At 36.5% G+C, this 11245-nt stretch overlaps 1 protein-coding gene across 1 annotated transcript in view; it reads left to right on the top strand.

The window, feature by feature from the left end:
- The first annotated feature begins 856 nt into the window (after positions 1–856).
- Positions 857–11245, top strand: part of CLCA1 (chloride channel accessory 1) — a 29610-nt gene continuing 19221 nt past the window's right edge. The window contains exons 1-4 of the mRNA XM_041750262.1: positions 857–1085; positions 5315–5455; positions 5623–5770; positions 8123–8228. Coding sequence (XP_041606196.1) covers positions 924–1085; positions 5315–5455; positions 5623–5770; positions 8123–8228 — 557 coding nt within the window. The 5' untranslated portion in view covers positions 857–923. The remainder of the gene's footprint in view (positions 1086–5314; positions 5456–5622; positions 5771–8122; positions 8229–11245) is intronic.

The following is an 11245-nucleotide window of genomic DNA, read 5'->3' as shown; positions in this document are numbered from 1 at the left end:
TCTGTGTGTGTGTCTGTCATGAATAAATAAAATCTTTTAAAAAAATGGCAGATCAATTTGAGTTTCCATCTGAGGGTTGGCAAACTTAAAAGAGTCTGAGCAGTAACTGGCAGTCCATAATTCATATTCTAAGAGACATTTAGTTTCAATAAAATGTTTTAATGTTGTTAATTTTAATTATATTGACCAATGGGAGCAACAGAATAGAGAAATAGAAGTCTGATGAGGAAACTGGAGGGAGTTTGCTTTGCACAGTGATATGAATTTTGTCTTTTCTCTTCATTATAAAATATTCAATAATATCTATGTTGTTTTCTAATGTTTTTTAGATGTAAGTGGATGATTGTTTAAGGGAGCACCAAGAAGTAATGAAGCTATGTCCAGATCAATGAGGATTACAAAAAAAAAAAAAGACCGCTATGAAGGATAACTAGGTATACAGTTTACGCTTAATGAATGCTCACTGAATATGCAGAACAATCAGGCCTCCATGGGCAGGTGGGGGTTGAAAGGTGGTGTTGGGTGGGTCAGTATCCCTGGTCAGCAAACATTTGTAATAAGTAAACATCTTTCAATGGCCAAGCTGCTTGTCACCTGTGAGTCCCTCCAGGGAACAGGATGTGGGCTCCCCACCCTCATTCCCAGCATCTGGCACAGGTGAAGGCAAGGTTAATAATCCTTTCAAAATGAAATATTTGTAAGTACACAGAATTTGAGACTAAGCTATAGTTCCTTATATTGGAGACAAATGCAATAGTGAAAGAATTTTGGGTCAAAGGGTTAAATACTGTGATAAATCATCTCTGATAGCTTGGAAAAATGTGTGTCTATATATTCATTTATATATATATATATAGGGGTAAAGAAAGATACCTCTAAAAGCAACATTCTCCAAGGAAGAAATCAAAGTGCGATGTACAGCAATGGGGTCATTTAAGAGTTCTGTTTTCATCTTGGTCCTTCATCTCCTGGAAGGGACCCTGAGTGATTCACTCATTCAGCTGAATAATAATGGTTATGAAGGCATTGTCATAGCAATTGACCCTAATGTGCCAGAAGATGAAACAATCATTCAACAAATAAAGGTAAGTTCAAAATAATAATTATTCACGCTTTAAAAAAAATTAAGTGTAATGCTGTGATAGAACAAACATGAGTTCTTCAACTTCGGCTTTGTGACACTGGCAAATTATTTTCATGTCTGAGCCTGTTTCTTCAGTTGTAAAATGGAAATAATAACACTAAACTACAAGGATTCTTGTGACAGATAAGATAATAAATGCAGTGCACATATTTCAGAGTTTGATACATTGTTGGTGGTTAATAAATGACTTGGTCTGGACAATTTCATTGAAAACTATTTAGTTTGACACTAAGGTAGAGCCAGCTACATTTGGCAGATATTGTGAGATATGGGGAGGATAATTCCTTTGCTTGATTTTACCATTGGCTTATATCAAATTCTTTTATTCTCTTAATTTTAACTCCCTTGTTTGTTATTAGGATCCCAGGATGCAAATCTCTGATTTAAGAACAATCCAGACCCTTCCAATAAAAGAAAACTGTGCATTTTACCAGCCCCAATGCAAGTAACCCTCTCAGGGCTGCTGGGAGGCCTCATCTCTCTTGTTATTTCTCCTATGGGGGGGAAGGAAAAACTAGGGAAGAAGACTCAGTCTTCCTGTTCCAGCAGACCATCTAACTACTGTAAGGTGGAGGGATTAGAGAGGTCATGTGCAAGAGCAAACAGCTAAGAATAAGAAGGAAATGCCTTATAAAGGGCTGTAGCACATCCAGAAGCAGTATTGTGAAAAGAGCAAAAGTGTTAGTCATAAAATGGGAATAATAATAAGTACCTTTCTCATAGGACTTTGTGAGGATTAAATTTAGCAATGCATGAATATAAGGGAAGCTGAGTGAAGGGAATATGCGAACTCTAATTTTTTCATGTCTTCTATAAGCCTAAAATTATTCCAAAAATTAAAAAGAAAAAACTTCAAAAATATATGCATCGCGTCTAATGCATTGTAAGAGCTCAATAAATGGTAGGCAGAGTCATCAATAGCCAGTCCCACTTTTAATCCTTCTAGATAGAAAATGTTTCTCTTAACCAAGCCAGATGGACTAAAGCTTGTTTCTGGGCAAAATTCCTGAGTGTGAGCTCAGAAGTTAATAGTACAAGGGCTTCAAAGATCACTCCCAAAGGTTCTTTGCTCCAAGCAGAAGCAAGGCCAGAAAGATGAAGTTTGAGGGAGAACCGTCTCTATCACCAAGAGTAGTTTGGGGTTGGAGAAATGCAGCAGTTGATGGGGGAGGAGAAGCTTACCTGTTTAACTGGAAGACTATTAGGTTTACCACCACTGGTGAAAGAGAAATTCACCTTTTGAAATCTCTCAGTATCAGAAACCTTGGGTAAATTTTTAATTACCTCTAAATTTAGAAAAGGCATGAGCAAAAGTGACGCAGCCACTTGGAGCAACAAAGTGTGAAAGAAAAATGTGGCCTCCACTGTTACCATCTCTGGCTGGACAGTTAGTAGGGCTCAGGAAATGCCAGGAGGAGGACCCAGATGCCTTATCTTGAATGGCAATGCTCATTTGTCTTTATAGGTGCCTTAGAGCTTTCAAAATGCTTTCACCTACTATCTTTGGGGGTTTTTCTCCTGAGAAATGTGCTTCTCACTACAATTATTAAATTGTCTTTCTTACAAGTCCCAAATGCATTGGCTATAAGATAAATTGGTTTCCACATCTTCTCTGTAAAAGGAACACTTTTAAGGGCAATCAGTGTGCTCAGTGTTTCTCAGTAGTTCATAAAAGTGGGTTCTTCCCTATTTGATGTCCCGATCTGCAGGGTTGAGGGACCTCACTGTAGGCTTTACTGCCTTTCCTGGACATCCCTCACTCTCCGCTTTCTGAGAGGATTTTGTCCTTCCCGCCCTTGTGGGGACAGAAGTCTCTACATCAGCTCTTAAATACCGGCTTCAGCAACAGTCCCCATTTTACCACCTACAGGACCGGCAGATGGCGCTGCAGCAGTCCTAGCCACTGCACCTTCACTGCACAGTAGCAGTAGTTCCAGAAGCAAAAGGAGGTGGGAATGCGAGTCAGGGAGAAACCCTGTGTTCTCTCTCTCTCTCTCTCTCTCTCACACACACACACACACACACACACGAAAGATGCACAATCGGACAATTGGAGTAGTCTGGGGTCTCCTCAATGCATGGGACCCCAGGTACCTCCTGTGTTGGCATTCCTGGACAGCTTACCACTCATCATAACCAATTCACTCATTCATCCGACAAATATTTACAGAGCATTTACACTATGTCAGTACCAGGAATCTAGTGATGAACAATATACTATCCTTGTCCTTAAGGAATTACCTTATAAAGGTCCTATATACTGTTATCCTCAATTTTCTCCGAACTTCAAGTTTAAATGCCTATTTGGATATGAAGTCACCTTTTCAAAATCTGGAACAGATGCCAAAGCAAAGATCCTTTATTAATGTTTCTATTAAAATATGGAAGACAAGAGCATTTCATGCTGCTTAATTCTTCCAGGAGATACTGAAAATTCACATTTCACAAGTCAATTTGTGATATAATACTCTAATGTAGGAAGTTTCGTACCTACTTTTTGACTTTTTTGATGATTTTGACTAAGTGTTTTTAGTTTTTAAAATTATACAATGTTAAATTCTCCTAGTGATTGTTAAAAATCTGGCTTTTGGGGAAGAAGGAAATGCAAATCATTACAAGAACTTTTAGAAAGCTCTCCAGCTCACCATTATTTTCACTATCTGAAAAGAGAGAAACTGAGGCTCTTAGAGATAAAATAAATTCCCCAAGTTAATCCTGTTAGGAAATGGCAGAAAAGGAGTTACTCCTGCACCAATGCAAGAGTCCTGCTTCTTTAAGGCCAACCCCACCAGGCACCTGAGCCTAGTCACCCTGGTCTGCTCCAGCAAGGACTTTGCTCCTGCAACAATCCTTTTTCTTCTTACATATCTGGTGATGGTTTTTTTTTTCCCATTAGCACATACATATAATAGTTCCCACTTAAAAAACAAAACAAAACAAAACCCCATTGCCCTGAAGTCCTCCTTTAGCTACTTCTTCATTTCTCCATTCCTCTTTAATTTATAGAAAACCTTATTGAACTTATTCATCACCTCTGCTTCCTCATCTCCTATTCTTTTTAACTCACTCATTTGGAGCTATTGTCTCTATTCCACTAAAGTGGATCACTCGGGTTGCTAACTCCATTGTTCAGTTCTTAGTCCTTACCATACTTGATCAGTCAGTAGCATTAAACACCAATAAGGACCCTCCTCTTCTTAAAGTGCTTTTTCATTTCTTACTCATACACCTGCTGCTCCCTGAGCTCCTTTGATGGGCTCCTCCTCACCCCATCTCTAAATGCTGGGGGCTTCAGGGCTCAGTCTTCAGCCCTCTTTTCTATCTATACTCACTTTTGCACTTTTTCAGTCCTAGTAGACCCAGTGCCCCTTTGCATAATAAATCTCTTATAATACCCCCTTCCACTATCTTGTCATGAAACAACTCAGGGAATCTGCTGAGGCTTTATAATTTAACACTCTAGCTCTTTCATCTTACAGACATAAAGTTAGGTGTAACTTGAAGAGAAATTAATTATGCCATTTCCTTATACTGAACACCTGGTACTCTACTAAAAATAAATGCTCTCATAACATTTAGTTAACCCCCAAATTATTACAGGAGTCAGCAGTGCTGAGTCATGCCCATTTTAATTTCAGTGTCTCTCCCAGTACTACTTGATGTGTGACTTTGAGACCTCTACTCTCTAATTGTCAGTTTCTCCTTACAGGTTTATTGACCTTTAAAAAAGCAAATGAAATGAAACCAATAGCTAATATTTCATAAGCACTTGTGCTTTTTCTAAGTTCTTTTTTGAATTGGTTTGGTCCTCACGACAACTTTATGAGCTAGTCAGTAGAATATTTTCCACTCTATACATGTAAAAACTGAGGTTCAGAAAGGCTTGAGGAAATTGTCCAATGTCCTACCATAAGTGGTGGAGCCAGAATTAATGTTTGCCTCTGGAGTCTGCATTGTCAACCACTACACTGTGATCCACAGCATTTGGGAAATGCTCAGAAAAGATTAACTATTATTACTAATAAAAGGTAATTCCATATTTCCCCTTCCCATTTTGATCAATAACTAGTCTTTGGAAACAGGAAAAAAAGATGTAAATTTGAATGATGGGTAGTTTTGCCTATTTTCTGCCATAATTGTGCTGGTTATTTAAGTTTTCTGTTTTCCCAGGACATGGTGACCCAGGCATCTCCATATCTGTTTGAAGCCACAGAAAAAAGATTCTATTTCAAAAATGTTGCCATTTTGATTCCTGAAAAATGGAAGACAAAACCTGAGTATGTGAGACCAAAACTCGAGACCTACAAAAATGTAAGAATACCAAGTTCTTTTTTCAAATTCAAGTTCATACTCTTGATTCAGATTTTTTTCATCAAAATATTCTAGAATCAAATGAAATTGTTTCAAAATACTCCTGTGTGAATAAGGTCAATTCATTTGCTAAACTTTTGTAATAATGCCTTTTTCTTAAATTTCAGGCTGATGTTCTAGTTGCTGAGCAGAATCCCCTAGGTAATGATGAACCGTACACGGAGCAAATGGGACACTGTGGAGAAAAGGGTGAAAGGATTCATTTCACTCTTGACTTCCTAGCAGGAAAAAAGTTTTCTCAATATGGGCCACAAGGTAGGGGTAGAGAGAAACTATTCTGCTATATTTCTCACAGTTTATTTTATGTTCAAAGTAGAACATGATCTAAGTAAGCACATATAAGCAAAGTAAGCTATTATAACTTTCTTTTGCTTAAGATGGGGATTCAGAATAGTGCATTTTTCATTTAAAATTTAATTTTTTCATATTTATCATACATGTAAATCAGTATTTTTTAATTTTTAGAGATTGTTATTGAATAATATTTGTATGAGATAATAACTGTAAGGTAGTTTGATATGTAGTATTAGGTTTCTATGGATCTGTAGAGGGAAACACTTGAACAAATTAAACCACCTGCCTGCAACTCAGGTCATAGCCATGAAATGGCGGAGATGTACAGTGCTCTCAGACTTCTGTGCATTCAAATCCTAAATGGATTGTTAAAATGCAGATTCTGTTGAGTAGGTGTGGGATGGGACTCAGGAATCTGCATTTTTAATAAGCTCCCAAATGATTCTGATACTGGACCACACTTTGATTACCAGAGATATCTTGCAGTTCAGCGCTCTAAAACCCATGACTAAAGACAAAGTTCAATTTTCCTTCACAAAATTAACTATCATTCCCACATGAGCTATTTACAGCAATCTTTGGAGAAAATATTAAAAGAAACAAGCAGAAGAGTATACAGAATATGTACTTTCCAAGTATAATGAAATATGATTAGTTTTAGATAATTAGGTTAACTAATAACTAGTTCTAAGTTTCTTTACAATCTTGAGAAGATTAGAACCAGTTTGATTTCCTTCATTTAAATAGGCAAGGCAGAGAAAACAAACAAAAAAGTGCTAGCACCTCCATACTCCACCCTCAAATACACTAGAGCACTTACAGACCTTATGAGAAAGAGGTGTCAGACAAATGTACCTCTTTGTTGTTCTTGTACAAACTCCATTTCAACTCCATAATGACCAGAAAATTCCCAAAGTATGGCTCACTGTGTGTTGAACTGATTTACCTAACTTCCCCATCCCACTCCTGAGCCCACCTCAGCCATCATGGTCATCACATATAATGTCATTCCTTTATAATCTCTCCTTTCTGTACTGTGACTCCATGCCTGCTCTCCCACAACCTTCTCTTCCATTTAAGAAGCCATCAGTTGTCCCCCAGCACTGACAGAATAGTCTAAGTCTTGAATGTGAGATTCTAGGTCTTGCACCTTCTCATAAAATCATCCAAATTCAGCCCACTTAGGAATTTACATTCCAGAAAAACTGAGCTGACTACAAGTCATTAAGATTCATGCAAATTTAACAAATACTCACTGAGTGCCTATTAAGTTCTAGGCACTATTTGCCAAGGCAAGACAATAAAGAAGTCATGGTGTCCATTTTTATGGAGACAAGTGTCTAATGTGAGAGATCAGTATGTAAGCAGCAATGAAAATATAATATGATAAGTGCCACAATGGAATACAATGGAAGTGTAAAGGAGGGGGTATCTGGACTAGATTGAGGATGTCAGAGAATGCTTCTAGGTAGATATAAGCCTGATTTTGAAAGAAGAATAGGAGTTATCTAGACAGAGAGAGGAAGGGAGTATTGTAAGCCAGAGGAAAAATATATGAAAAGAACAAGAGATGAGCAAGAGAATGGTGTGACTCCAGGAAGTAAAAGGAATTCACTGTGATTATAGAATTTTGGAAGTGGATGAAGAGCACTAAGAAATATGCTATAGAGAGGATTAGCATCTGGATCATCAGGAACCATGTATGCCATGTTGAGAAGCTAGACTTCACCTGAGCACCATAGCGGTGCCACTGAAGATTAGAGATTTGAAGGCCAATTGGGTGGCTATTGCCATGATTCAGGAGTAGGTGGCAGTAAGACTGGAAAGATGAGACTAGGTCAAAGCAAAAGGGCAGAGGTGTGATAGTCAGACCTTGAGGGTTAACCAGATATGAGCCATGAGGGAGAAGGACATATTCAGGATGATGCCCAAGCTGACCTGTGAATGTCTCTGGCTCCCACAGCAGCCTGCATTGACTTCCATCATTACACTTAGATCACTAGGGGCTATAGTTATCTGATCATTTGTGTCATCTGCTGGACCATGAGCTGTGTAAGGACAAGCTTCTTTGTATAAATAACTGCTTGACACTTAACTAGTCCCTAATTAACAGTTGATGAGCCAAAATAAGTGTTGTATTTTAAAGAAATGTGCAATTGTCATTAAATTTTTCAAAGGAAATCAAACTTTTAAGTGAAAAAAAAATTAACATAGCAAAGCATAATGATGTTCAGAAAAATTACTTTCTCCCAGTGTAAGAAGATAATTTTATCATTCTCATTGTAATCAAGTATTTAAAATATTTTCTCACAGAAAGGGTCTTTGTCCATGAATGGGCTCATCTACGATGGGGAGTATATGATGAGTACAATAATGACCAGAAATTTTATTTATCCAATGGAAAAAAAGAAGCAGTAAGGTATGTATATTTTGATATAACTTTTCCCAAAGTATTTTAAATTGCAACCAATTTTTTCATGAATTGATGACCTTAAAAACATCAAGCTTTTTGTCTTATTTTTATCTCTATTTTATTCTTAGTGCTTTCTTTTTCAGCTTCCAAAAAACCTGCCACTTTTATTCACTTTATAAGTGCTTCAATTAGTTGAATTCTCTACTCTGCAGCTACAAATCACTTGCCTGTGTGTGCAACTGTAAGAAATCCATAGGTGCTATGTCAGAGTCTCCATCTTCCTATATCAGAATCAGGGACATAAACAAATCTAATGAGAACAGAATGATATCTATGTGGACTTCATCAGTATGAACGGGCCTGGGAGGGACTGTGGAACTTATATGAATGACAATCCAAATATTTTTTAAAAACCAAAATTTATCCCAATTCAAATTAAATTTTCCATGGTATCAATAGAAAGCTAACTGAATACTTGGAAAGTACTCTTGACTGCTATTATTTTTATGGGTAAATTCAATTTCAGTGAATATAAACTGCTTTAGTACAAACATAAAAGACAGAGAACTTTCCAATTTACTTGAAAGAGCTAGCATAATTCGGATACTAAAATCTGACAGGTGGCATAAAAAGAATTCCATAGGTACAGTTTTCTAAAAATGTTTTTTTTTCTAAAAATATTTTAAATAAAAGGATAGCTAATTACATTTGGCAGAATTAAGGGACTATTAAACATACTAAAGCCAAGTAGGATATCCAAAAGTGCTGTGATATTGGGTAACTAAGTAATACAGTATATTGAGTAAAGAAGAAAATAATTATTCTAATAGGTTCTCAAAAGTTTGATAACCTTGCACATGTATGCCCAAGTTTAAAAACAACAACCTCTCCTTTAAAGATAGAATTTGGTACAACACTCCTCTATACTTCTGCTTGCAGTTCTGCTTACCTGATGGCTGTTTAAGGGGAGGCACTAAGATTTGGTTCAATTACTGTCTAGTTGGTGCATCTGTTTCCCAGGGGAGCTGAATTGGACTCAGCACTCAACCCTGGCTTCCCATCTCTCCCACAGGAGCATTACTTCTTTCCACTTTGCCTTTCTTTACTACATTCAAACCCTGCTAGCGAGGTCCACTTCCGTTATATTGTCCCTCATTGTTACATCATTTCAGGCATAGACACTAAGTGCCTCCTAGAACTAGACATAGTACTGATTCCTTTAGCTTATTCCATGTGCATCTCATAGACCACAGACCAGGGGCCCTTCCCTGATGTGATCATATGTTGGATTGACCTTTCCAGTCTCACCCAGTGGATTCTATCCCAGACTCAACACCTGCATTTCCCACTTCTCTTTTCTAAGTTTCCAGACACTATAAAGTCCCTCAAGAGAAAAGCTGATTAGTATATAGTCCTTTCTAGACATATTCTAACATATCTACATATACAGCATATTCTTCCACAGATAACATTAGCAAAGCTGACATGATCACCATGTCCTCTTAACAAGAAATTTAATTATAACATATTAATAATATTTATTGCTTCTTATCTTTCAAATATTTTTATTGCTTTGAAGGCCTAGAAGCAATTTTAAAAATGGCAGTACTGCCCACAGTAGAAGGTTACTTCCTTAATATAATACAGAACATTAACTGAAAGCCAACAGCCTTTCATATTTAATCGGGAAATGCTAGAGACATTCCCAGGAATAAGGATGACCACTATTAACAGAGTTATCTAACCTTGTTTAGAAAGTTGTAGTCAGTGCAGTAACACTTTAATCTGAAGATGTTGGAAAAAGTGTATGTGAGGGGCTGCTACTCAAAAAGAAGAGAGAAAATTGCTTTTAGGCAGGTGAGATGTAGTCCACTTAGGAAATCAAAGGAAATAAATAGAAATTAAAATTAACAAAGGAAGTCAATAAGGTGATCAGATATAAAATGAATATTCAAATTGCCTTTCCATAGATTAACAATAACTAGTTCAAAAATATAATGGAAAACAATATTCCATTCAAGAGAGTAATAAAAGGGGAGAGATACACCTCATACCTGTTGGAATAGCTAAAATAAAAAATACAAGAAACAACAAGTATTGGTGGTACTGTTGGTGGGAATGCAAACTGGAAAACAGTATGAAGTTTCCTCAAAAAGTTAAAAATAGAGCTACCCTATGACCTAGCAATAGCACTACTGGGTATTTACTCAAAGAAAACAAAACACTAATTCAAGGGCAAATATGTACTCCTATGTTTATTGCAGCATTACTTATAACACCAAGTTATGGAAGCAACCTAAGTGTCCATCAATAGATGAATGGGTAAAGAAGATGTGATTTATATATACATAAATAGAATACTATTCAGCCATAGAAAGAATGAAATCTTGACATTTTCCACCACATGAATGGATCAAGAGAGTACAATGTTAAGTGAAGTAAGTTAGAGAAAGACAAATGCCATATGATTTCACTCATATGTGGAACTTAAGAAACAAAAGAAATGAACAAAGGAGAAAAAAAGAAAGAGATAAACCAAGAAGCAGACTCTTAACTAACTGAACAAACTGATGGTTACCAGAGAGGAAGGAGGTGGGAGAAGAAATGAAATAGGTGATGAGGATTGAGGAGTACACTTGTCATAATAAGCACAATTAATTAAAATAAAAACCTAATAAACAAATAAAATAATTTTTAAAAGTAGGGGAAACTCTAACCAATGTAAAAATCATGTTAGAAGAAAACAACAAAATCCTTCTAAAGGATTTAAAAGAATATCAGGATAATCTGGGAGCCTTTTAATTCGTGGAAGATGTAAGTAAATTCAACCCAAATAAATATATAGGTTTTATGAAACTAGTTAAAATGCTAAGAACACATTTTAAAAATAACAATAATAATAAAGGGGAATTCTACTTATTGAATTTTAAATATACTCTAAAGCTACATTACTTAAAACAATGTGGACTGACAGACACATGTATAATAATTTAATACAGCTAGAATTACAAAGCTATGAGGAA

Source organism: Vulpes lagopus, chromosome 3 (assembly GCF_018345385.1).
Source record: "Vulpes lagopus strain Blue_001 chromosome 3, ASM1834538v1, whole genome shotgun sequence".
NCBI classification, from domain to species: Eukaryota; Metazoa; Chordata; class Mammalia; order Carnivora; family Canidae; genus Vulpes; species Vulpes lagopus.
Note: the sequence above shows the minus strand (reverse complement) of the source record. Positions and strands in the feature narration are given on the sequence as shown.